At 45.7% G+C, this 27,680-nt stretch overlaps 1 protein-coding gene across 28 annotated transcripts in view; it reads right to left on the bottom strand.

The window, feature by feature from the left end:
* Wwox (WW domain-containing oxidoreductase) overlaps positions 1-27,680 on the bottom strand; it is a 927,977-nt gene that overhangs the window by 814,540 nt on the left and 85,757 nt on the right. The window contains exon 7 of one of the 28 annotated variants that reach the window (XM_087594244.1): positions 24,717-25,177. Within the exon in view, the coding sequence (XP_087450370.1) occupies positions 25,088-25,177 (90 nt within the window). The 3' untranslated portion in view covers positions 24,717-25,087. 28 annotated transcript variants of the gene reach the window in all.

The following is a 27,680-nucleotide window of genomic DNA, read 5'->3' as shown; positions in this document are numbered from 1 at the left end:
GCCACACAGCAAAAGTCTCGAGATCTCTTGGTAGGGAGCACATTCCTTTTAGCAATTTCTAGGCCGGGCAAGGAGAGTCATAGGTTAACCCTGCCGATTCCACCGCACTGCTGAGAATGTGAAGATTTCCGACAGAAGGCCTTTTATGTCAGATATGGAGACTCAAAGCACCCTTCTCCTTGAGGTCACGGGAGGCAGCGCGGTTTGCATGGTGCAAACTGAGTATAATTTAAACTCAAGCCTGGAGTGCAGAATTTGAGCGTAGTACTCCACAAGGTTCACCTCTAAGAGCCTGAGAACCCCTCCCCTCCACTCGTCCCACATGTGAAGGAGACCTGAAGACAGCTTAAGAAGAGATCATTGTGAAGTAGTGTGCACAGTCCCTCATTGCACAAGGAGTCAAAATACGGTTTTGTTTTCCATTGTTCTCTATTTGGCGTTTTTCTATCTCTATTACTGTCTGTCCTTTCAATGCAGAAGAAGCAGGAACCGTGATGGCAGTGGCACAGCTGTTTACTTTTTTGAAGACGTGGGTAGAGACAGGGGACAATATGCTAATATTTGGCACAGGCTGCAGAAGTTAATCAAATTCTAAGAACCAGAGCATGGGGTAGAATTCAAAGAGATGGACAGTCAGGAAGAAACCCATAAATCGGAACAATTAAGACCGCTAATAATCACAACGAATGTACAAGACAGACAATTCAGGAAGAAGCGACTGAGGTTAGGAATAAGGGGAGGGGTTGGGGGAGGGCTAACTGAAGGAGGGGTGGGGTAGGGGAGGACTAAACAAGGGGGCTTGGGGATTGGCTAACCAAAGGCATGCAAGTGCACTGGATGTCACAAAGGAAGTGTTTTCAAACAAACAAGCAGCAGAGAGCACAGCTGCTGAGGCTGGTCACTGGATTCGAACATAAAATGAAAAGAAAAATGTCTGTGAGAAATCCTCGTGAGAGACTCAGTGATGGCTACCATCTTAAGACCCAAGTATGGAAATATGCTAACATCTTAGTACCCAGATATGCAAACGTCCTTATTGTCCATAAATGTAGAGTCATCCAGATAGATATTAACCCAGGACAAGAAAAGGCTATCTACAGAATAAAAAGTATTAATAAATCCACAAAAAAAGAGTTCAGCTTCGCTAACAATGAAGGAAGCACACAGGGAGAGGCCTTCCAGCTTTTCCCTTCACAGCCTTGATTGGTAAATGTGCCTGGTTCTCAGGGAAGACATGGAGATTGCATTGCCATCTTTCAAGGGGGTGAGTGAATAGGCTACCTCAGGACCGCCAGAGGGTCTTACCCTGGAAGGAGCAGGCCTACAAACTGCTGGCTGCTGTGTGCTTTTGCTGCTGTTCCCTTCACAAGGGAGGGAAAGGATGTGGACAGCCTGTATCTCCAGCAACTGGGGATCGGTTAGATAAATGATGGCTGCATTTCCATTCGGATGCCGGGCAGCTATTAAACATCTTTCTGTATGGAGTTAGTAACACAGGCTGAGGAAGAAAGGGCAGAATCCCAAACAGATCTATTTTCCTTCTTTGGGGCCTGTCAGTTAGTTATTTATTTATTTATTTATTAAGAATCTTGTGGACAAGCACTAGCATTCGCGATAGAATTTGGGGTGATCATCTCAAAATGGCCTACTCTTTATGAAGAAGGGAGATTGTGCAGAGATCTTCTGGTCCCCGTCCTTCTACTGATAAATGCACACAGCTTCACCCATTTAGACCTCAGCTTCTTCCTCTACCACAGAACAGCACTACATCTGAGGCCGTGCTCTGCCCATTCGAGCTGTAGTGTTGCTGCCCTGCAGTGTTGGAGTCTGCAGTCACACTAGCCACATGAAAACCGTTTCCCAGCTACACTAGCAGATGTGTCCTCACAGCTGGGGCACAGGCACCCTCCCGCCAGGTCTCTGCACGGAATTCCAACACCCTGCCTTCCTGCTGATCTCCTGACTCCTGTGTGGACACCAGGGTGTCCTGGACACTTTCCCCATCTCCAGTCCCTTCATTTGGTGGCTTGCTGGCTTCCTTTATCCTCCTACGCCCAGTGTGCCACTGACCATCTATGCTGCGTTTAGAAGTGCCAGGGACACATTCCACGTGAGCACGGGCTCTCTTAGCCTTGGTGTTTCTGTCTTTCGGAGCAGGCTGATCACTGCAACATTCCCAATACACTGAATGCAACTAGAAACCCTTTCTTCTCTAAAGTATGATAACCAAAATAGATCCAGATGTGGTCAGGTAACCCCTTAGGTCAGGAAGAGGTGTGGAGTCACTCTGGCTAATAACCAACCACACATTGAGAAAGGCACTCCTATCTTATCCTGACAGGTCTGACCAAGCAGCAGCACGACCCACATCAGGTAACAACTGCGTCACAAGTGTTCCTTCAAGCTTCGGTCTCCAGAAGAACTCGGCCAGAATCTCCAGAGGCCGTACGCCTCCTTCCTTCTCCCCTCAGCCTTAGCAAAGGAAGGGGACAGCCCGTGGAACACAGAGCCTACACGCGGCTCCTCTGAGAGCATTCTGGAAGCACCATACCGGCGAGTGCGAAGATCTTTTTTGTGAGATTACTTATCTCGAGCGTGTGTCACTTTTTCAGCACCATAAAACTGAAATACTTGAAATAGATGTCACTACATTTGTCATGAGCTGACATGGCCAATTAATATTACAAATTCACCATGGAGAAATGCTTCCAGCTCCTAAGGAGTAAACTGCTGAGTATCACAATTCAGCCTTCTAACAATGGGCCGACCTCTCCAGGGCTATAAATACGGAGGAGCAGCGGGCTGATTAAATGGCAGGAGGGAGCTGCTCACTGGTCGTCTCTCTCCAGGCTTGACACTTGGCCTACGCCTAAAGTTAACAGGTCCCGCCAGCAACGTGTCTGCAAAAAAAGAGATGTCTTTTCACCCTTTCGTTACAAAGAAGCTGACTGTTGCTTGCCGCGTCTTCCTTCCCCACCTTCCTCTCAGCTAGTGATCGGCACGTCCTTTATAGGACATGAAAGATTCTAGACCTGTTATCTATCCCAAGCTATGTTGTACCTGGTGGGGCTCTTTTCCTCCTCCCTCCCTTCCTCACTCTCATCCCATGCTGTCACAGCCAAACTCACTTCTAATAAGGTGCAGGTAGGGCCCCCTGGCCCTGAATAAATCCATGTTGGTAATGAGCTGTAAAACTCTTGGCTTCCCGCAAGCTTTCTAAGAGACAGTGTTGCCCCCTTGGCCCTCTAGGATCTGGCCGGCTTCTTTCCCTGTGGCCATCTTAGCCCTCAAGCAAAGAAAATAAGGCCACTGCTCCAAGTCACACCATGACTTCTGGTGAATCGTGAATGTTCTACACTGGCGGCCTGCAGAGGGAAGGCCAGTGATGTAAATCTGTGGGGTGTTTGGGGACCTCGTGAACCTTGACCTTTCTGGTCTTGGCACAAGGTTTAAGTTCCACCCCTCTGGCGCCATCTTTATACTGCTGGCTTGGAAGACAGCGAAAGTGTTAAGGAAAGAGATTATGTATTAAGGAAACTCAGTGAGCAGTGAAAAATTACCCAAATTGAACACACAGAGTCGGCCGTGCCAAGAAGGCACTGGAGGAAGGCGAGACCTGTATGAATGAGAGTATGAAATCAAAGAGAAATGTGTCAAAAACAAATCACAAGCTTTCCCACTGTGGGGTGGCACAGGAACACCAGATCAGGGAGAGCGGCCAGGCGACTGCAAGGCTGCGCTGTGCCCTGCGTTTTCTCAGTTCCAGAGAACCTGATGAGCAGCCATGGGTTCCTAGATCCCCGGATAGGAAAGAGTAGAGAAGCAGCTTCTGTCTCTCTGCAAAGGAAATCCCTTCCTTATCCGCTCCCTTTTATTCGCTTACTCCACTCAAAATACCTTCTGAGGGGAGCCAAGCAAAGCTTTTGTTTCCTCAGAAAATGCCTCTGGTCCCACTCTGAGTCCACTGCTCACCTAATTAAATACTGTACCAAGTCCTTCACGGCTCACACAGGACAGCTCCATGGGAAGTTCTAGGCCTGTTTATAACACAGCCCTGCCCCTAGTTCTCCACATCTCAATAATGGAATCTTTGTGTTTTATGAAGGTTCAGCCACTCCGTGCAAAGTGCAGTTTGCTCCAGTACAAACAGAAATCGGAGAAAATATGAAAACCCCAACAAACCCTTTAATCTCTACTTCCCAAGCAGGTGAATTAATAAGGAGCACATTCGAGATTTATTTTCTCTAAGCTCCAAAAGTAGAGAACGTTTCAAAGTCATTCTCAAAGCTCTGGAGATTTAAAAAAAAAAAATCCAAATGAATCAAGCTTAACTTGGTGGTATGATATATAGAAATAAAGCCAGTTCCGGGGCTCACCTGCTTGAAGACACACTCGCTGTACATTTAGATGAGAAAGAGAAATTAAGGAATCTAAATGTACGTGGCATGAGAAGGCCAAAATGAAGTAAATTAAAAACACGTTAGATAAAGGTTTCTAGCTTCTAGTAATAAAGTTAAGGTTTTCAATAGATAATTTCAATCCTGGTATTTGAATGAGCCCAAAAGAAACTACCAGAGTTTATGGAAGGAAGGGAGGGAGTGGGTGGGGAGGGAAGGGGGAGGGAAGGAGGGAGAGGAGACGGGACTGGAGAGGAGAGAGAGAGAGAGAGAGATGTAAGAACAGTTCCTGATGCCCTGGGTCCTGCTAAGACTGAACCCCCAGTGAACTAGTCTGTTGGGGGGAGAGCGGCAATGGGGGGAGGGTTGGGAGGGGAACACCCATAAGGAAGGGGAGGGAGGAGGGGGATGTTTGCCCAGAAACCGGGAAAGGGAATAACACTCGAAATGTATATAAGAAATACTCAAGTTAATAAAAAAAAAAAAAAAAAACAGTTCCTGATGAGAAGATCACTCCCACCTGGCCGCGCACTGCCCGTAGCTGCACTGCCTGCTCTCACACTCCAGAGTGGGGATGTTTATTGTCCCAGCCTTTCTGTTGGCCTCAGCATTCGTCAGGTGACCTGGAAACGTTTCAATATCATGGGACATATAAACGCCCTTCTCACTCTCAGCATCATACAGAAAAAAAGAACAAAACAAAACACTAAGCACACTTCAAATGAATGAATATTCACAGACAGTCACAGGTTAAAACACCTACAACGTGAGACTGCTGAGTTCAACGGGATGGTAAAAATGAACTGAGGATTCCAACCTCTGACCTGAGGGGGGAAAAAAAATCAAGGGCAGGCTGCTGAGGAAGCAGCAGAATATACAGAGGTGTGGGGGGCTTGTCTGTCAGTCACTCCTGTCATATAGTTGGGACCAAAGGCTGCAACTGTCACAGGGGGTTGTTCAGTTTGGTCGTTACTGCAACTGAACAAGCATGGTTTGCTTTGCAAAGTTGTACAGGGGACATCGAAAAGCTCTATATATGGCGGTGTGTGCAATCAGAAGTATAAGGTAATGTTATAATTTCTGCGTGGATGGATGACTCCATAATATAGCGCATTGGATCTGCTGATATCGAATATAACCCCAACCCCCAAAAACTATATAACCCCCAACTGAAAAACATACCAAGCAAAACCATAACATGTTGTACGCAGCATTTGGTAGAGAATTTGAATGAACATCTCAAATAAGCTTGTGCAAACACCTCTCGTGTCTGCACATGCCATTGGAGAACCCATCATAAATTAATTTTGAATTAATCAAAATATAGTCTCCAGAGCATTTTCTACTGAAGACAATTCAAGGGGTACTTTTTCTAAAAATAGTGCAGCTTCAGATAGATGTAGTTCACATATGCTTCACCCACTTAAAATGTACGACTCAACAGCTTTTAACGGATGTGTGGACACACACGGCCATCACCACAGTCAAGAGGAAGGACAAAGCAAGAGGGGAGAAAACCGGGCCAGCAAGATGGCCCAGTGGTCAAGACCCTGGTGACCGGATCTGAATCCCTGAAGCCCGCCTGGGTAAGGAGAAAACTGATTCTCACAAACCATCCTCATAACCTCCAGACATCTTCCCCAATATGAGTGTACACACACACACACACACACACACACACACACACACACACACACACAAATGAATGAATAAATAAATAAATGAGATGAGAGTTAAAAAGAAGGGTAGAGGAGGTTCTATGGTGAGTCTCCACTACCCCTGACACGTCATCCCCCTGTGGCAGTGCAGATGTATTTACCTGGTAGTCAAATGACTCTTCCCAAAGTTGGGGAGAATGTAAAACAACGAACGCTGTCATTTGCAAAGCTGAGACGCATCCAGTTAAAGAATTAAGTTGTGCAGATGAGGAATATGATCAGGGGGGACAGGCTCTGAGGGCCCTTCCATCACCGTGGGGCTGCGACAGTTTAAAGTCACATTAAAGAGAAGCCCAGCTGCGAAACACACGCAGCTTGTGTCGATTCTGATCCCGCTGGTTGTTGATGCCAGTCTGTGTGTTTTGCTAGCTCTCTCTCTCTTACACTGTGAGGATATCACTTTGTGGTAATAAATGACAACTTGTTCTCCTGGCGCAGAGATACGCAGACAACACAAATTAGCATAGAGGGAGAAATAAGCATCGTCCGTCTAGATTCATATTAGCATATTAAGTAACTTCTTCAGCGTATCCTGACATGAGGCAACTTCAAATCCAATGGTCCTTATTTTTTTTAAACTTCACTCTACTTAACTTACCAGTCACACAGAAATCAATCTGTGGTCTACCCGCCTTCCACCTACTCTACCATGGAGGAGGGCATTGGAAAAATCCATCTCAGTGTGTTTCTCTGTGTCTTGTCAAGTGCGACTTGCCTCGTCTCACTGAGATCTTGCTAAATTGCACGTGAGATCAGCCCTGGGCTCTGAGGACTTCTGAACATCAAGTTGCAGCAAAGTGACACTCCACCAATTTAAGTGATAAGTTTTCAAATTGTGAAGCACCTAATTGCAACAATAAATTCACCTCGCTTTCCTATATGGCCAGACATCCGTATCTTTAACAAACAAAAGTGGCAGATTTAAAACAATTAGACTCAAAAAAACTCTAATGAATACAAATCACTGTCTCCACAGACTGCACATGACTGTGGGTATGTGTCCTTGCACCACCACAGCACAGAGAAGACACAGACACCCTGTGAACGGACTTGCCCCCCAAGTGCCCCCTTCCCCTCTGCTTTCTGGAATGAAGACCATTCTATGAATCATGAATCTGGAGAAAACCTTCCAGCCTCAGTGTGAGGATCATAGATTTCATTACATCACCACGGCTTGCGGGGAAGGAAAGTGGTCTACATACTGGTTCACAGGAGAATCAGATAAAGAACTGGTTGTCGTCTAACACAGGCAAGCTGTGACATCTGGCCCCAAACAGCCCTAGCCTTCCTCACATGCCTGGGTGCTCTGGTGAACCATCCACATAACTAAATAGCAAGGAGAGGGAGAAGGGGAATGGTAAATACCTGAGTTGTTGGGTAAGGTGGGACCCTTTGCCTCTGTTTCCCTGGGGAGAGGAGGCTACAGCTGAAATCCCAAATTTTCAAGAAACGAATTGGCAGATGAAATTCCAAACCAGCTGAATTGGCTCCTGCATTCTGGAAGACTGGGGTAGTTGCTTGACCATACTCCATTCCCAGCTCCTCCACCCACTTCAGAACCTGCCAGGTACAGAAGATGAGGTCCCACAACCTCCAGAATGACTTCTCCCTGGGCCTCTGCACATGAAAACATCCTGTGTGAATGAGTGAAACAATTGCTTGCTTGCTTGCCTGGTGCTTACGGCCCCACACTGCATGAAATACCTTCCAATAGGACATCTCTCATACAAACCTGTTTGAATGTGGTGCAGTGCCAAATCTGTCATCAGGATAAAAGTAAAACACATGGAGCCACACCCTCCCCTCTTGCCTGACACTGGGAGCGCTTGCTTGGCTCTCCCTACAGTTTACTGACTATTCACAGTCAACTTACTTTTGCACTAACAAGGCATCTCACTAACGAAAACCATTAAATCAAACCATGAAGAGAATGCAGGCTAAACCTGCTGGGGGCGTGGCTGGAAATGAAAAGTTCTGATAAACAGAGACCTGGACTTGCCTGCTGAAGAAGGCTGGCAACTTCACCGTAGACTCGGGGATCTTACCAAGTTCTAAGTGTGGCAGTTAAAAGCATCACTAGTGGAGCCAATAGGTATGACTGAGGAAGGATCCTGGAGGTCTAGGGTCCAGGAGAACCTACAAGTGGATAGAGGGTGACAGGGCTGTAGATGCTGGTGATGAGGACTGATCATAGCTGTGACACCCACTGAGACTCAAGCACTGAGCTCATCGAGACCCTCCCCTTACAAAGACTCTAGGGATGAGGAACAATTACACCCCATATTTTGAAGATTTGGAAAATGGAAAGTTACAGGGCATCAGTGCTTGGTCAGAGGTCACACAAGGAGGTTCTGATGAAGCCAGGACTTGGAACTGACCTATGCAATACTCGACACCCTAGCGTGAGAAGTCACAGCGACTTTGGGAACACAGGGACTCTGAGACCTGAGGACATGGCCCCTACCACAAGCCCTGCATGCACAGGTCATGAGTAGCAGAGCAGCAAGGATAATCTGGTGGGCAAAGGGCCTGTGTCCTAATGGTTGAGAATGGTAGATACCCCCACCCAATGTGCACCTCATTTCTTTCCTCGGAAGAGCCGTGGCAGTGTGCTGGGAGGCACAGGGCACAGTGTGACATGCTCACGCCCCGGACAGGTCTGGAGACAGCCTCCTGAAACCGCCCTGGGGGCCCCAGAGGCCCTGAGGTCTCCGGGGCTTGTCACTCACGTACCGAATACACTTAGTCTAATTGGATATTATTCTTTCTTTATGAAGCCAAGCAGGTTGTTACCTGGCTCCTGGATGAGACATTTGCAGCTTCATTTTGCAATTACATCTCCCTGGTATTTGTCACAGCACAGAAGTGAAATTTCTGTTTCTGGTCCCCGATGTCATCTTTTCCTTCTGTTTAAAATATAGGGGCTACACCAGGTCTTTTTACCCCCCCTTCCCATTTGCAAGCTGTTTTTCACCCTCTACCAAAAAAAAAAAAAAATCCTGCGATATCTAACCAATTATTTTTCTCAGTCACATTAAAAATGGATGCCACTTCCACTGACGTGTGACAGACAATAACATCTGCTCACAATTGTCCCAGTTCTTGGCTTCATTAGGGCACATAGTAGGGCTGTATTCTCCTGTCCTTTCGAAGTCAATCTGTCCACAGATTTTTCTCCACGTATGAACTGCAGTGGAAACAAAAGTAACTAGCCTTCCATGTTCCCTTCCTAGTGCTAGACCTACCAGAAACTGTGTTAGAGATTAATAAGTCAGGCTGGATCCCTGACAAACTTAAAGAACAAAAGACCCTGCCTCCCTTCTGCTCAAATATCCTGTTAAGAAATAAGGCACACTCTGTGTGTGTGTGTGTGTGTGTGTGTGTGTGTGTGTGTGTGACATCACAAAGATCTGGGTCTGTCTCTAGAAGTTCATCATTGTGCCCCAATTCTTTGTCATCTGGCTGGCTTCTCTTCTAATGCTATAGGATCTCTCGTAAGTCGTTTGTTCTAAACGCCTGTGCTCCTCAGGCACAGACATGTTGGGCATCGTCTGTCTTGTATTAAAACTAGAACTGCATCGAGAGAGAAGGCCTCTCAGCAGCTCACCAGGAGAGGCCTAGAAGAAGTGGACACACCCTTCTCTACAAAATTCAAATCCAGATAAAGTCTGCCTGTAGAATCCAGGACATGCTCTGCAGGTCATCGAAGAAGGACTCATTACTCCATTTTGCCCTGGCAAATCGCCACCATTCTTGGGACCTGAGTACTCCTAGAACCCTCGTTACCATGGCCTGGTACTTCTTTTCCTACCAGGATTAACCATCAGCTTCTACCTTCAAAGTGAGAGTGCAGTCTTCTTTTCTAGGCAGTGAGCCTGCCTTTTGTGACAGTCCTGACTAACAAGAACAAACAAACAAACAAACAAACAAAAAATCAGCCAGCTAACAGGTCTGCAGCTACACCAGAAGCTGGCCTCCGGACTAAGGTTGGGACTGGGCAGGGATGCCTTCTGTCAGGCTGCCCTTCAGTCAGCCTCTCTGACCTTTTCAAAATGGACCAATAAATAAAGAAGATCAGATACATATAGTCAGCTATGATTATGTGCTGGGAACATAAGGCATCTAGCCAGCAGCATCCATCACAGAGAAGTTCAGAGAGGTCAGATGCCTGTAAATGACTGTAAATAAACTACTCTTCAAATGTTGTGTGACTTCCCCTCAACTACAACACCAAACAACTCTTCTTCATGTCTTTTCCTGCTGTTCTCTCCTCTCCAGGCTGACACTAACTCCAGAACAGCCTGGTCTGTTCCTGGTTCCCCATCAGCCATCTGTGTTTTCCATAGGCATCCTCAATCCTCCCATCTGCATTCCCACACGCACCCTCAACTCTCCTGAAACAGCTCATGATAGTCTTGCTAACAGAACTAGCTCTCGCCTCTGGGCACAGCCGAACTCTCTATCTTTCCAAGCTCTCGGGTTGCCACTATGCCCAGGGCATCTGAACAGAGGTCTCAAAGATGTAGCTGCAAGAGCATTAACTGCCCACAGCTTTGGAGCCTTCTAGATGCCTGGTGATTTACTGGGCTGTGCCCTCCTATCTGCCTGGCCTTTCCTGCACCCAGGCTAAAATGTCACCTCCCCCAGCCAAACCTCCCACGCCCAACAACGTGACAAGGGCAGTGCTGAGAACAAAGGAGGCCCCCAGGACAGACATAACGAAGAAGTGAATAGATGAAAAGATGGATGGATGGATGGATGGATGGATGGATGGATGGATGGATGGATGGATGGACGGACAGTCAGACAGATGGGAAAAGCCCCTGATGTCTTGTCTGTGCACTTCCTATCACATGAGACACCACGTAACAGCCACAAGAAGATTCTGAGAAGGAGTGCTCCTGAGGACTCAGGGGAAGTCCGCCGCATGAGAACTAAATCCATAGTCTCTGTCCTTCCTATTGAGCAGTGGAAGGGTCAGAACCAAAAATAAACCCCTGCAGCTTCTCAGTTGGGGTATCCAAAATATCTTTAATCAAACATAGAAGCCCAAATTGTCCAGAGTTCTAGAAATGCCTCCGGTTACTATGGATTTATCAGAGGAGAGAATGAAAGAAGTAAAATTTGTTTCAGAGTTAAAGTCAGGGACACTTTATCCCAGATGTACTTAAATCACTTAGTGCTTAAGAGAATCTTTAACGATAAATACACTAAATTTGGTAGCAGGATAGATTAACTACAAAGGAAAATTAACACTGCCTTAGAGAAAAGAGATAACGTATTAAACCACTGATAGGCCACTTTTGAGAATTATAACAGAGTAGGCCTAACATTTTTAAACAGATATTAGAGAGGAGAAAATAGCCTTTATCCCCTTCTGAAATGCAATTGAATTTACATTGATTAAGGAGGGGAGGGGGGGAAATCTAAGATTGTATGAGGCCTCACACTAAAAACCTTAAAATGTGCCCCAGAAAAGACTCATTCTAGTGACTAAGTAATGTCATTAGACCTCCAGGGAGAAACTACAGGGGGCTTCGTTCCCCCATGAGCGTGTGCGTGTGGAGTCGCGTGTGCAGATGAATGGACGTTCTTTTCTCTGAGGAGACTAGCAGTGAGGATCGCGTTTGCAGGGGTTTGTCGTTAGCCCTGTTTGCATTCTCCAAAGCAAGCTGACAGTCTCATGATGCAGCACATTAAAAAAACCCTCAGTGCTATCGACTGCCCGAAGCCGGTGCTTCCCCGTTAAATACAGCACAGCTCAATTAACAGCTCTTCAATACACGATTTAATTTTTCTTTCATCTTGATCCACAGCCTGGCTCGAAGTGAGGAATGCGGCGATGGATGTACTTTGAATATTGAAGCCAGCCTTTATAAATAAACCTATCACGCTCGTAATGATTTCTGTCGTGACATGACAGAACACACGAAGCTTGGCGCCTGCCACTTCAGCCCACACACCATTGCCCCAGCATCGTCAGGAATCCAAGCCCCCAGCACACATACTTTTGGCTTTTCTCTAACAGTCCCACCCCTCCCCTTACCCCCAGTTACCTCTCAATAGCATCCTGCTATTTTAGAAAAGTTTACCTTTCTTCTTTGTTCCTTAACCTATGTGACAAAATCTTCAGAAAGGATGAAGAAAATTACAATTCTGCTACCGGTGTGTAAGGTGAGGCATGCAACTTATGAATGAATTATGAGGGTCTTAGCCTTGGAAAGGCATGCATATTTCATCACAGACACGATCCACAACACTTATTCCACATACAGTATTTATTCTTATATGTGATTATTCAATGCTTTTTTTATAAGGCTTGCAAGTGCTTACTTTCATAAGCAAATCCAACATTCTCCTTTCACCTGTAACACACAAAACAGAATGGACAAAGGAACACTCAGTTGGCCTCACACGTCTGCCCTCCCCTGGTGGATGTTTGCGATGGACGCAGTGAATCCAACAAGGTCTCAAAGGCATGCAACTCGGTATTCAAAGTGCTCCTTGTGTCGCTGTCTGTCAAAGAGGATGGTGTTTCACCTTGGCTAGACACAATTCCTGATGTTTAAACACATCCGTAAAGAAGGACTGAACACCAGACAAAGCCGTGGATTTGGAAGTGCACAGCATCGGGTTTCTGAGTTTATGCCCAGAAAAGAAGAGGAAGCTGTCGGTAGCACAAGACAAAGCCATTCACGTGGCCAGGCTGAAGCCCACAGTCTTTCCAGTACACTGACATCTCCATCACAATGTCACCATCACACCGCGACAACAGACTTGATAAACGCTTACTAGTTTTGCCTCGGCGTATTAATGTACATGTTATCATTTACAACCTATTTGGAAAATTCCCAGATGTCTTCCAGATTTGTCAACTCATTCACTGCCTCTTTAGCACAAAATAGGAAGGAAGCACACGTTACAGAAACAGAAATTAGGATTGGCCAGAGAGCCTGGTTACTAGAGCACTTCCTGCCCAAGCATGAGGACCTGGCCCACAGGTAACAAGCTGGGCACAGTGGAGTTTACTGGGAATTCTGGGGCTGAGGAGGTGGACACAGGCAGATCCCTGAACTAACTGCCTGTTCAGCTGAGCCCGAAGCACACTTAAGGAGCAACGCCCAGTGTTGGCTTCTGGCCTCCACACACACTAACACGCGTGCACACATAACACCCTTAGCACCCACACACGCAGAAGTGGCACACCCAAGATGCACCAAAGTATATGAAACAAGCCACCCAAAATATGGGCCATAAAATTATCCCCCATATTTTAAGTGTATACCTTCCTTCCCCGGTGCCTGACGGCTACTTATACAAGGGGCATGCGGAAAGCTGAACAAAAGCTTTAAGAGACCTTCTAATTGTCAGAGACAGAATACTTCAAATTTATAGCCATTAACTACTCATTATTTCAAATAAGAACATTAATTGGTATGTTGAGAAAATCTGCAGCATTGCAAAACTTAAAATAAACATTACAAAGATATCATTTACAACTAATCTATATTTACCACTGAAGTGAGCTTCAAACTGTATTTCTTTCTATTATGCATTTATTGGCTACAGCACACAGTAAATGGGGTGTGTTGTGCACAGCTTCCTAAACACCTAAATTTATAAAACCCAATTACATAAATTAATTAGGAATGAACGCACACATTTATGCCTTTGTTTGCAACTATAACATATTAAACATGACAAAATTAATAAGTAGACCCTGAAAGGAAAAAAAATGGTGTCACTTATTCATTTTCCATAGCAGATTTTTTATGAGATTTAATTTGACTTCTCTGGTCCTAAGGGTCACACTTCTTAATAAATATGCAGTTCTGGCCAATTCATATATACATAAGAGCATATTTTCATGGTTCCTAAAGGACTAAGAATGTATCAATTCCAGAACATTTGTTTCCAGGTCTAGAGACAGAAGGGCAAAGCATTACTCAAATGCTATTTCTGTCTCGCTTCTCTCAATTTATTATCAAAGACAGATTTTGGTAATTAGAGTGATTTGCTTTCACTTAGATTATCATAGGAAACATCCACTAACATAAGCTTAGTCCTAGTTCCACAGGGGAATAGAACACTGATATATGATCAAGCCAATCAGATGAGCAGAGCTGGAAACAGATATAAGCGCAAGGAGATGTATATGTATATGTATATGTATATGTATATGTATATGTATATGTATATGTATATGTATATGTATATGTATATGTATATGTATATGTATATGTATATGTATATGTATATGTATACATATATATGACTTTCCCACAATGCCCTCAAATATACCTTTAAAATAAAGGAATTAATTGATATTGTTATACATAATGACTTTTTTTTTTTTGGCATGGAGAATAGTAAAATATTCTGATTTTGGAGAAGGAAAAAAGAAAACAACCTAAAATTAAACCATCTGCCCTGAATCCCCTGGTCAGTCTTGCTGCTGATGGGATTGCTCTCATGAGCCTGAGGCGCCCAGCCGGTAAGGAGTGTGGGTGTGGGTACACAGGAACACAACAGCGACTTGTGACAGCAAAGCCTGCTCCTTCCTGTCTGTTTCCAACCTAGGAGACAAATGAGTCTTCGGGTTAGAGAGTACAGAGGGTCAGACATCGACCCAGGCTCCTTAACCTGCTATCTTTCTTGAGGTGACTCGCTAACTGAAAAGGGTACCTACTGCAGGATTCCCCACCTCACCACACAAAGTGGCATGGTCTGTCTCTGACAACAGAGTCTGACTTCACCTAGATGCTGAGGGGAAGGGACAGCAGTCTACAGCCTTCTCTATACTGTGCATCAAGTCTGAGGTACCTCCTGCTCCCTAGGGCAACCTCACGGGTGCATCTAACCCAAGAGAGCCAAATTTCCTCCCCTTCCTCTTCTCCTCTTCCTCCCTCCTCTTTCTCTCCTCCACTCCACACTTAAAAGGTCATGCCCTAATGCATCTGACACCCTTGCTCTTCCTTCTCTGGCCCCTGCTTCTGTGGGCATTCGCCTCCATCACCTGCCACCGACAACTACCTCTCCACTATCCCCAGTGCCCTCTGCAGAAGTAACTGCTAACCTGTGTGGCAAGTGCTGCCAGAAGCAGTAGTCGCCCCAAAGCCCCATGCCCCAGAGCTATAGGTCTTTATCCAGGGTACACTCTGACTGCAGTATGCTTTTTCCCATCCTTCTTCTTTGCCAACTTACCAATCACTGGATATCTATGTCAGAACCTACTTTCTCTGGTAACCCATTCCTGAACTGGACCAAACTGGACCAAACTGGAAAAACCCATGAATGGGCTGCCCAGCTATATCTCCCCTGGTCAGCTAAAGAGCCTCTGAGGCCAGGCAGAAGAAAGTGTGCTCCACACAAATGCCAAGTGCTTGTCCCAAAGTAAGATTTGCTAGGACAGAGTGGACACCAGCATAAACAATGAGCTTCCCCAAATCAGGTCTGTCAGAAAACACTACTTGGTCCAGTTCAAGGGGAAAATATAGGCCAGATATATCAGAAATGGGAAAATGCTGTAGATGTGTTAAACAAACAACTCCTAAGCACAGTCTCTGCTGGTTTGTTTGAACTTAGCTTGATACTACCTGGATGCGAATTCTCAAAGGAGAGACCACCCAGGTCAGACTAACCTTCAGGCGTACAGGCGGGGATGGGGATCGGCCTCATGGCCCAGGAGTCAGAAGGACCCACGCTGAGTGTGGGCGGTGCTTTTTCAAGGACAGGGTTCAGACCTGTATGTGAATGTGGAGGGCCAGCCAGCTGAGCATTGGCCATCTTCAAGCAGGCTGCATGGGTCTCTTCTGTTTGTCTTTCTGTTTGTCTCTCTGTTGGCTGCAGATGTGAGGTGACTAGCTGCTTGAGGGCTTACCTCAACTGACTTCCCTTCAGTAATGGACTGCAACCAGGAAGTATTAGCCAAGTTAACCCTTTCCTGCCCTAAGTCGTTTGTGGTTGGAGTGTGCTAGCATAGCCACAGACAGGGAACTAGCCAATCTACAGAAATAATCACATACAAAGAGAAACAACCATTAGAGCATTACAATTGACAATGGCGATATAGTATTGATATCTAACAAAGATAATCAATGATGCCAGACAATGTGGGATTAATCCCAACTGCTTCATTTATTAAACAGAGAGAAGTTACTGAATGCCATGTCTCAGTTTCCTTACCTACGAAACAAGGACAGTGAGGAAAATATCTCTCGGAAACAGTGAAGATGAGTTTGTTTGTTAATTTGTGTAATATGTTTAATCCTCACTAACTGGGACATATTATTAAATATCATCCTCACTACTTTGAATTTACACAGAAAAGACTGGAATGTTCTGAAAGCATTTTCTGCCCCATTTTAATCACATGACCTTGGATGTATATTCCCTAAACATTCGGAGAGCTCCCTGACCCATCTATAATAGGGCCCTAGGAATACTGCAGAGCTCGGAACTGTTCTGAGAGATGAAGAAGGTGCCCAGATTTTCTGACACCACACTTTCTCACTCAATGCTCAATTCTGACAGATCCACAGAGAGAACTTATCGATAAGCCCCTACACATCACTGGAGTAAAATGGAGGAGGAAACCCTACACTTATTTTACTGAAACACAGTCACCATCCTAGCCCTGCTAGAAAACATAAATGTGTGACATTAGTGATGTGGAAATTTCTGCCAGTGTTCTTCCCATGTCTTCAAGGTAAAGCCTTAAGTGAAGCCAATGTAAGAGTTCCTAATGTTAGGGGCCTCAAAATAACAATTACAATTTTGTTATTGTTCCTCTAATTCCCTTGCTCTTTCTGACTCTCCTCTCCTTCTGACTCTCCTCTTCTTCTGATTTACTTCCCCCTTCTGATTCTCCTCCTCCTCCTTCTGACTCTTTTCCTCCTCCTTCTGATTCTACTCCTCCTTCTGACTCTTCTCCTCTTTCTGACTCTCCTCCTACTTCAGAGACTCCTTCTCCTCCTCCTGGCTCTCTTCCTCCTCCTTCTCTTCCTTCCTGACTGTAGTAACAGCTATAATACAAAGAATTTAGATCCCCATAGGGAAAAACATATTTTTTTCAAGGAGGCATTCACTTCTCTAATTACTTTTTTTTTTTTACCATGCTTGGATTGACCACAACTAAAAACATTGTTAGACATAGAATCTCTGTCAGAGACCAAATTCCCTGTTTGGCAAAGGGATGAAAAAGCAGTTTCAAACACCTGATGATACACTACTGACATATGAGTTAAGAGTTTAGATGCAGAACTCAATAGTCAGGGGGAGGCGGTATTGTGATTGATTGGTGATGTCTGCCGTAGACATGGGAAAGGTGAATTATGGTAATGTCGTACCTGACAGTAATTAGAAAAGAGGCTGATTAATGAAATCTATGTAAGTAGCTCATCCATATTATGAAGAAAAAATAAAAATTAATGTTCACATTATTGTGGATCCATCAGTTTGGAAGTTGGAAGTTCCATGTACCGCATATTGTTAAGAAAAATAGACACATACATCCATCAGTCATACAGATTGAAAACTTTAGCGTCATCCCCTTTAGGTTTCTCTGGCCTCAAGATCCAGTGCATGTACACCTGTGCATGCACACAAGCAGCTTTCCCCAGGCCCCTCTACTGTCTCCTAGCAGGATTCAAAACCCTTCTGTGCATGATGGCCAACTTGTATATGTGCTGGCATGCCACAAACACACTCTATTTCTTTTTTTTCTGACACTGTTGGGGGATGGGTACCAGCATATAAAGGCCAAAAACTAACATACGGAGTCTCCATTACTCAGTGGCCACCTCATTTTCTGAGATAGGCTCTCTTGCTGAACTACGAGCTCAATGATTCTGCTAGACTGGCTGGCTCAAAAGTTCTGAGGATCTATCTATGCCCATGGCCTGACCACCAACACTAGCACAGAAGTTACAAACTTACGCCATCACTCCCAGCTTTTATGGGGAAACTGGGAGATGCAGAGTCAGCTTCCCTCAAGATTACGGGGCAAGCAGTTTTCTGGCAGAGCCGTCCCATCTGCCCCATTCCTTCTTGACACTCTCAACATCACTTAGAATTGCTAAAATCCAGATGTTTGCTCCAGGATCATCTGATGTATTTCAGGAATTCAGTGGGGAATGCATAATCCAATAAATGGCATATATCTGATAGTTTGGACCCTTTCTAAAACAGGGGGATGTACTACAGAGATGGAGAATGGGGTGAGGCCTTATTGCAGATAATACTGTATTCCTGTATTTGAGTTGAGTTAAATTTCCTTCCCAAATAGTGTTGTGGTTCTGACTAAAGTGCAGAAGTCTTTTTTATGGTTGAAGGCTTGTTGATTTCAGCCATGTTCCAACACCTTATAGTTCAACATGGATAATCTTCAGATCCATTGAACATAAGAAACGTAACCAGTTACATCCCAGGGTGGGAAGGAAAATAGAAGGATAAGGTGTAATCGGAGGAACAGACCCTCCTTCACACCAGAAGCCTCAGTGTGACAATGGCTAGACAAAACGGCACTGGGCCAGCAAGACTCTGGGAGCAGCCAACCAAACCCAACCTGGACAGAAGACAGGAAGGAAGCAGGTTACCCAAAGCCTCTTCTAGCTGCCAATGTGGAGCCGCCGGGTCTCAGTGGGGGGACCCTGTCAGAAGAGGACTCGTTACCAATTTTTAGCCGGGTCTTAAGAGAAAGCAGCTAGCAAATGTTCAGAAAATAAAGCACAAGGTTGTGGGGGAAATTGTAGACTGTGTCAGAGGAATTCCCAGAGAGGGGTTGGAGTGAGAAAAGCCACAAACAGCCAATGGTGACTCAAAACCACAAGCAGCCTGGCTGGCATGGCCCGGCTGGCACCTCTTCCAGAAAGGACCAAAATGTTTTATTGATACACACTGCTTCCATATATTTCAGCCTGATGCTAACTTGACTTTGTCAAACATTTCTCATCTTGCGTCTTTTTCTTCCAACAGTCTGGGCTTAGAATACAGTCAGAATAATCAAGTTCAAATCGTTAATATGGCCTTCTCATGCCTTCTCATGCTTTCAATATTCTTGTAAGTTTAATAACTTTTCCTTACACCCTCAGCCTTCCCAACATTCTCTGTGTGATGGTGATATATTAATTTGCCTGCTCAATAAAGAACTGTCGTTTCTAGACACACATCCAATCAGAGCTAAGACCCCGTCCCCACCTACTTCAATAAGCACGGGAGAAACGGATTCTGCTGTCACACTAACAGGCACATTTTAATGTCTGATGATAAAAACACTGTATTCGGGTGTTTCTCAATAGTCCATCACTTCCATCCAAGAGTGGGCTAATGAGTACGAGACTAAAACCCAGCAGTGATCAAAGCAGCTTCTGGCCCAATTTCCCTCACAATTACTTCTGTGAATGGAAGACTACTGCCCGTTTGGAAGGCAAGAGTCAATGTTTATCTTTCAACCTTGGGCTTCCCTTCTGTTTGCTGTCCCCGGTGCACTTAGACCCATGCACAAATAAAATCGGAATGAATGTTTGATTGCATGAATCAAATGTGGTAGTGCTACCTGCTTTCTCAGAGTAAATGCATGCTGGCCTAGTGCTCCCACTTGGCGCACCATACTGCCAAAGGGCAGGTCCAGGATACAACCAGTGATTCCCTGAACAAACAGACAGGCCCTCCTGGACAAAGGCCACTGCACAGGAAAATTAATCCAGCCCTTTTTGACAACAGAGCTTCCCTGGGGCCGTGCATGTTGAAGAGGGATCTCCCGGTCCATGGATTAACTATGAGACACCGTGGAGGAAGGGCAGGCCCCATGTGGTCACCTTAGGAGCCAAGTGCCTGGAAGAGGAACTCAGCAATAATAAGGGTGGTAATGAAAACTCTGAGATGGGCCACAGTACATCAGGTTGGCTGAGCACGTCCACAGTACTGGCTGTCCCCCACAGCAGCGCTGGGCTGCCGACTGGAGTGCACTGTGAACGATGGGAAACTGAGGCTCGTGCCTTGAGAGAATCTTTTTGAGACAGGGACTGGCTTTGTAGCTCAAAGAGCATTCATCGGAACTCAGACCAACCTCCATCCTCTCACCTCCAGAGGGCTGGGATGACAGGCACGTGCCGCTACACGAGGCTGCTTCTTTCTTCTGTTTGCCTGCTTGCCAACTCCGTCTGTCCATCCATCCCACTGACCCTCCCTTTCTCCCTTCTTTTCTCACACTTTGAGACGACCGTGATACAAAGTCAGCCCAGGTGCTTGTGCAGTGTGAGTGGGACAAAAATGAACCCAGCTTGCTCAAGTCAGTCATGGGAAACCATCCAAGAGAATACAAAATGGGGAGAGATTCTAGAAAACCTACTAGTGAGCTGGAGGGATGACTGGCCATTAAGAGTGTTTGCTAGCTCTGGGTATTCAGGATTCACACTTGAAGGCCTATACTGCTGAGGTCAGAAGGTTTAAATGGCTGAACACTTTCCTCCTTGCCCTCCAGAGTCGACTGAGTCAGGAGACTGTTAGCCATCTCCCGAAACGTCCTATAACTGCGGGCTGTCACCTGTGCTCTTGGTTGGGGTAGACTCTAACCAGCGTCCAGTCTACAGAGAGGAGAGTCAACACACAGGGAAAATCTCCTTCTGACTTTCGAGTGGAAATGTGGACAAGCAAGGCCTCTGGCTTATCCTCACACAGATAGACTAACTAATAAAGAAAGGTTACAGAGGACAGAGGCCCCTCGGAAGCCTACATGAGCCCTGACGATGAGATCTTCAACTGGCCTTCATGGTAGATTAAAAAATGGAAAGTTAATTTTGGCTACTACGTGGCTTTAAACACCCACTAAGAAAGAATAACCAGGATTTGAATGATTAGTTTGTTTCATTAGCAATTTGAGGGAATACAACCTCAGACATTATGCCACATACCACAATGAGATGTTATTTGGACAATTATTCCTCGATAATGATTCTCTTCTTGAAAAAAAAAAAATATGCTGCTCAGATACAGGACAAAACCTTGGCTCCCATCAGTACGGCGGTGTCTATAAGCAACAGAGGAAAAAAACAGGCCTCTCTCCTTGAATACTGAGGCCAAGTTTTAAAAGATTAAAAACTGTATTTACCAACTATGGGATGCTGTCTCTCTCTGCAAGACAGCTTCCTACCACTGTGATATATCTTTTTACACCCTTACTGCCCACATTTCCTGATTAAAGGAGACTGGCAGATACCTTATTATCAAACTCACGAGTCTGGAAAAATTATTCAGGATGCCGAGTAGTGGGATAATCTCATTTAAAACAAAACAAAACCAAACCAAACAAAACAAAACAAAACCAAAAAGCTAACGGGATTCTATTTCTCTTCGATTGTCAGTGAGATGCTTCCTTGTCCACTTCTAACCTCAACAAATAGCATCTGGATTTCATTCAGGTTTGCCCCACAGTGTCCACACCCACTGGACAGCACATCCGGCACACAGACAGAGGAAGTGACTGCTAGGAGGGTACTGCCAATGGGACAGTACCTGACTTCTCCTACAGTGTTTCCAGGTATGCACTCCCTATGCTGGAGTATGACTGCATAGTTTGATCTATCAGACAAACTTTACGTCAATCTTGATACAGAGAAGACCGTTTGACGGGCCTTACGCACCTCTGGTGCGTGGTCCAGGCAGCTGCCCGGTTCTGCTTTGCACCTTACTAGACACGACTTACTTTAGTCACAATGCTCCCTACAGGGCTGTAATTGAGGAGCCCCCATGGCCAACTGCTGAAAATGCTGGCCAGCAAAAAGCATAGCAAGCTCTTAAGTCAAGCCTACTGCCTTCCCTAGGGTGGACGTTTTGAAGTGGACAGTGGCAGAGATCGCTGTCTCACTAAAGCATATGACAACGTCTCCCAAGGTCCTTTGGAAGGTCTCCTTTCCTGTCCCTCTTCATCAAATAAGGGCACAAGAGCCCGACCATTTCCCCAACTGTACTCCGAGTAGGAATTAGAGCGTCGCTGCCTCACTTTTGTGTGTTACGTTACAGATGGCATCCGCTCACACACAGAGCAAGCTCCGAGGGTGCACGCTCTCATCAAATGGCTGCCGGGCATAGGGCCTGGATCCTTCCTTGTTCTCTGCTATGTTTTGTCCTAGCTCCTTCGCAGAGGCTCCTCCGGGGCATTCTAATGGCTACCCTTTTCCTTTGCCAACTTAGACGCAGGTAGAGCAGTCCGTTCTTCAAAACCCTCAGAGCCGTTAGGGTGACCTCTGAGAGAAGATAATGGGGAGCTAGGAGGTGGATAGAGAGAGGAGCCATGACTAGATAATAAATATGGTGGATTTCCAAGAAGGAAGAAAAAAGTCTTTATTGCTCTTGTAGAAAGCAGTGGCATTTGGTGCGTGCACCTACCCTGGGCAGCTCAGAAACACCTGTAACTCGAGCTCCAGAGGATCCAGATACTGCTTCTGACTTCAGGATCCTAGACACACACACACACACGCGCGCGCGCACACACACACTCACATGCACACATGCACATGTACACGCATAAATAAATAAATAAATAAATACAATCATTTACAATGATAAACAGCCTATCATGTGCAGAAGGATGTGGTGGCCAAAACTCCTGCTCCATCTGCCCAGTTCCATCACAGACATGAGATCCAGCCCTAGAAATCTCTTGGTTGATGCTCATAACTTAAGAGGGGAGGTATTAAGAATATATTATCTTGCCATCTCGAAGGACTGAAAGTGGAAATTGGTTATATGCTGACTACCTGGTCACTGGTGACATTCTTTAAGTCACTGGTCTTAGTAATTAACTTTGTCCTGCTAGGAAAGGGCTCTGTCTGTGTAAATTAATGTTTTTCCCTCGTGCCGTTCATCAGCCCCTCCTAGAGCCTGCTTAGTCTGTTGATGACCATTGACACTGAAGTGTACATACACAGATGCCATCGGCTGCCAGACCGAGTCAGGAGAGAAGAGAGGTCCTCAGTCTACAATTCAGCCCAATCGAGACTTCCCCCATTTTATTTCTTTTGGTGGTGTGGGGACGGCATTCGAACATGGGACAGAAAATAAGAATGGCCGCCGAGGTCACTCTTGAAGTGGATGGCTGAGTGGCGTGTAGGACACTCAGACCTACATCCTGTAAGCCTCCAGTGAACAATGGCCATGTTACGAGGGCAACAACTGACAGAGCATAAGAAGAAAGGGCCCAGGTGAGCTTCAGTTTCCCTCGGGATTCTGAGGGCCACCCACTCAAGCGCTCATGGAGAAATGAAACAGAAGGCTAACCACACTTGTTGGTCCATGTGAAATGAAATAAATAAAATAAAATGTGTGTGGACATCGTGTGGACACTGGCTTTCTCATCTTCTACCTCTCCTCTTTAGCAATCGATGCACAGGTAATGCACAGGGTGTCTAATCACAGCTATAGAACAGGATGTAAATATTATGTCTATGGCGGTGCGGAAGTCCATGGAACAGACGTTTGAGAGGAAGAAGCACAGACGAAGGCACCAGCCTTGTCAGCCTGGAAACCCCAGCTTAATCCCCAAACCACATAAGAGGAGGAGGGAGCCAATCCCTAAAAGCTCTCCTATGCCATGGCATAGGTTCGAACAAATACTAGGAAGAAAAACTAAAACTGAACCAGTGGGAGAGTCTGGCATATCCATTGCCTCCTCTTACCATGCAAAGGTCTTGTCAGGAGATTTATAAGCAAAAACCAAAACATAAATATTTACACATGCATATGATAAATGTATGTATACAGACCTATTCCATGCAAAAATGGACACTGGAGAAAGCCTGCTGAGAGACAGCTGGAATACTGCTGGGGAGACAGATCAGCTAACCCGGAGTCCTTCCCAGCAAGAGCCGCCAGTGCCTGACGTGACATCAGCTGGCACTGTACACACTAGGATAGGGAAGAGGGGTGGCCAAACGCTTGACAACCACAAAACGTCGAGATGGGTTTGTTCGCTAGTACCTGTACGAGCCCACTCCCGGTTCTGGGTTGAATGGACGTCATGGACAATCGTGGAAGGTGAGAAGACATAACTGTTCGCTCTGGCTACCCTTCTGAGTCCCTTGATTCCCCATCGTCACTAATTACAAACACTTGTGAAGGAAACAAGAGGCATTTGCAGGAAACTGCAGGTTCTAGAAGAGCTCCCGCTGTCCATCTGCAGGGTTGGCTTGGGTAGAGCCCCACAAAGGCATCAACCTGAGGAGGGATGTGGTACCCCAGGACTGGAGGGCAGGAATGTGGGCACCTGTGGGGGAGAAAACTGCCCAGCCAATGCTGCCAGGGACAGTCAACTTTCTGGCTGAGAAACAACAATCTAGGGTCTGGGGAGATGGCTCGGGAATTAAGAGCATTTGCTTACACAGGACTGGGGCTTGGTTCCCAGTACCCACACCAAGCAGCTCACAGCCTCCTACAGCTCCAGGTCTAGGGTATGATATGCTCTTCCAGCTCTTCCCGTACACGTGGTACTCACACATACACTCAGGGTTTACACATAAAATAAAGTGCACTCGCACACGCGCACACATGTACACATAAAATACAATAAACTAACAAAGTTTTGAGGAAAGAAATGAAACAACAGTTTTAGACAAAAGGGGTGGAAACTGTCTTTCACATCACAATAACTACAAATTTGCTAGATAAAGAAAAAGAAGAAAAGTTTTTAAAAGAAAAGAAAAAGTGCTAGTAGGGAGGCAACTTGGGGCATGACCATGACAGCTCTTTGCCCATGGCTGAGACAAATGGGCTCCATTTTCAAATTCTGCTTCTGCCCAGGAATCGGGAACATGGCCTCGGGCACGCTGCTCCCCTCCTCCTGCAGTCAGCATGTGTCACCATTGTCACTTCCCTTACTGACCCAGTGGAGACAGTGACGATCCTTCCAGAAGGTTATTAAAGGATTAAATCAAATGGTGTCTGTAAACAGGTGGGGCACTGAGGGGTGTCAGAGCTCTATGTTCCTGCCCCTCCTCCCCTTTGGACAAGTGCTGAAGAAGACACCGCTCTCCACGCACGGCACAGCAGATTATTCACGAGTGTTTTCTGAAAGGAAAGGACCGTGTTTATAGCAACATAATTAAGCTCATGTTCAAACAAACATCAAAGCGGGTGGGAAACATTTTAATGTTTTATGCCTCGGTGTTTTGATGAAAAAATTTTTTAATTATAGAATACAAACATCAGTCATTAATCAGTGACTTGGGAAAAAAATATACTACAAAACATTAGACCTGTGCAGAGGGCTAATTACACTGTCACCCAGATGCTGCGTGCACACTGAGGCTGGCTGTCAGGTCCGATGAGGAACTGTTACACATGAGTCAGGTGACTTTGCCATCAGGTAGCCCCTGAGGCTGGGTCCTGCCTCTGCCACCTGAAAGCTATGAAACCGGGGCTGAGTTTCTTTCCCAGTTATGCCTTGGTTCGCTTCTGCAGATGAGACTATAGATGACAGGGCGGCTGTCAGGGTTTGGGTGTGAAATTCCCTGTCAGCCTCGTATGTCGAAGCTTCTGTTTCCAAGCTGATGACCTTCTTTCGTGAGGAACACAGAGGGTGAGAGGTACGGCTGGCAGATGTGTATCACCACACTGAGCCTTTGATGGTTAAAGCTTGACAGTCACATGTTCCCTTCCTGATCTGGGGGCTATGAGAAGACACCACAGACCAACATACTCCCACCGCCATGTCATCCCTGACGTGATGAACAGGGCCCTCTGAACCGTGAGCTAAAAGAGCCATCCCGTCCATCCGTTAAGCTGCTTCCTGTGAATGTTGTGTCAGAGTAAACCCCAGAGGCCTAGGGCTTGAAGCAATATGGGGCTAAGCTGAAACGCACAGGAACTTCTGGTTTTCTGCAGGGCACGTACCCCAACCTTCATCCGTATGATCTCTTTTCAGAGTGATATATCATGGAGGAAGGCTTCCACTAAAAGACGAGGGCATTAAGAAGTGTGTTGTGTTCCAACTTACAGGGCTCGAGCCAGGCAGTGGTTAAGTGGGGGTGATGAAACCCCCTGGTGGATGTCCCAGTGACTTTTGTCCAAAATGATCAGAGAGCACATTAAATCATTAGCAGAAACTTCGCTGCCTGCTGATTTTACAATGCAGGCGATGAAATTCGTTGCAGAAGCAAAATAGGGCCAATAATATAATTACGATGCTCTGCCCATGCAGTCGGTGCTAATGCTATTATTTGACACGGCAAGGCTGCGCTTTCCCCCAGAGTGTCTGTGGAGACAAGGTTCATCCTAATTGGTTCCAAAGCACAACCTTCCCCACCACCATCATTCCTTAGGACCAGTAATGTTAATTTCCACACGACTGTAAATAGTATTTGCAAACAATACAAACATGGTAATAAGAGGCTAGGTGGGTAATTAATGTGGGTACAAAGAGGCTTATTTGCATTTTTATTTAAAAAACCGGCCTTCTTTAAAAAGCAGCTCAGATTCCTCTCTGCAAAGGAAGCCTTGGTTAAAAAGCGCAGCAGTAATTACTCTCTTTAGGGGTTCTTTTATATGTCCTCCAGGGAATTAAAATGAAAAGATAAGCAGAATTATAAAGGAAATCATGTAAAATATGAAATGTACTATAAACACTTAAGTGTATTTACCGTAAGGTAGGCCTACCTCCTTGCTTAATGGAATATTTTAACCAGCTAACAATACATTCAGTTTCATTACAGATGTGGTTAAGAGGTACAATCATCCGGTTAAACTATTTTTTTTTCTTACTGTCTTCAGGGGTTATTATGTAAAGATTTGAGAAGTCCTCACGGTAAATTCCATCTGCCTCCATCCTGCTGGAAAATAAATGCTAGGATAAGACAAAGAGTCAAGCTTGGACCACACCAAGGCAGGGTGTGCCTAAGAAAAGGCAGCTTTGGCGTGGCAATGCCACCTCTCTCGTCTTAGCTTGCACCCTGCATTTGTGAGGCCAAGGAAAGGGAAGCAGGATGACTTATCTGGAGTAGAATTCAGTCCTTATTTCTCTCCCAATTTGTTTTGGTCTTGTATTCTGAGACAAGGTCTCACAGAGCCCAGGCTGGCCATTCTCTAGCTGAGGACAGTCTTGAATTGCTGCTCCTCCTGCCTCTTCCTCTCAAATGCTTTGGTTTCAAGTCGTTGCTTGCACCATGTTCTGTGGAGATCTCTGGAAAGTGTCCACAGCATCGAAACCAACCGTTGAAGAGACATGACTGGGAGGTCACTTAGTGACCATCACTTAGCAGTGATAGGGGAGCCGGGGCTGGATCACAGAGTCATAAAGTCACATCTCTATTGCTTGCCAACGGCATGGTTTGATTGCCACACAGGAGCCCCTGTCAGTTTTAGAGAAGGACTGAGTTCCTGTAGGTCAGCCACACGAGAAAAGTCTCACACAGGACATGATGCTCAAGCTGACTCCTTAGACTAAGGGTCAGAACGTCTGTGGGGTAGGACAGTTTGCTTGCAACTTACAGAGAGGGCCGACGCCCCTGACCAGCTTGAGGTAACTGGAGAAGCATGTATGGGGGAGCTCAATAGGACCCCAGTGAGCAAAAGA

Source organism: Rattus norvegicus, chromosome 19 (assembly GCF_021556685.1).
Source record: "Rattus norvegicus strain SHRSP/BbbUtx chromosome 19, alternate assembly SHRSP_T2T, whole genome shotgun sequence".
In the NCBI taxonomy this organism is placed as follows: Eukaryota; Metazoa; Chordata; class Mammalia; order Rodentia; family Muridae; genus Rattus; species Rattus norvegicus.
This window is presented reverse-complemented; position numbering and strand designations above follow the sequence as displayed.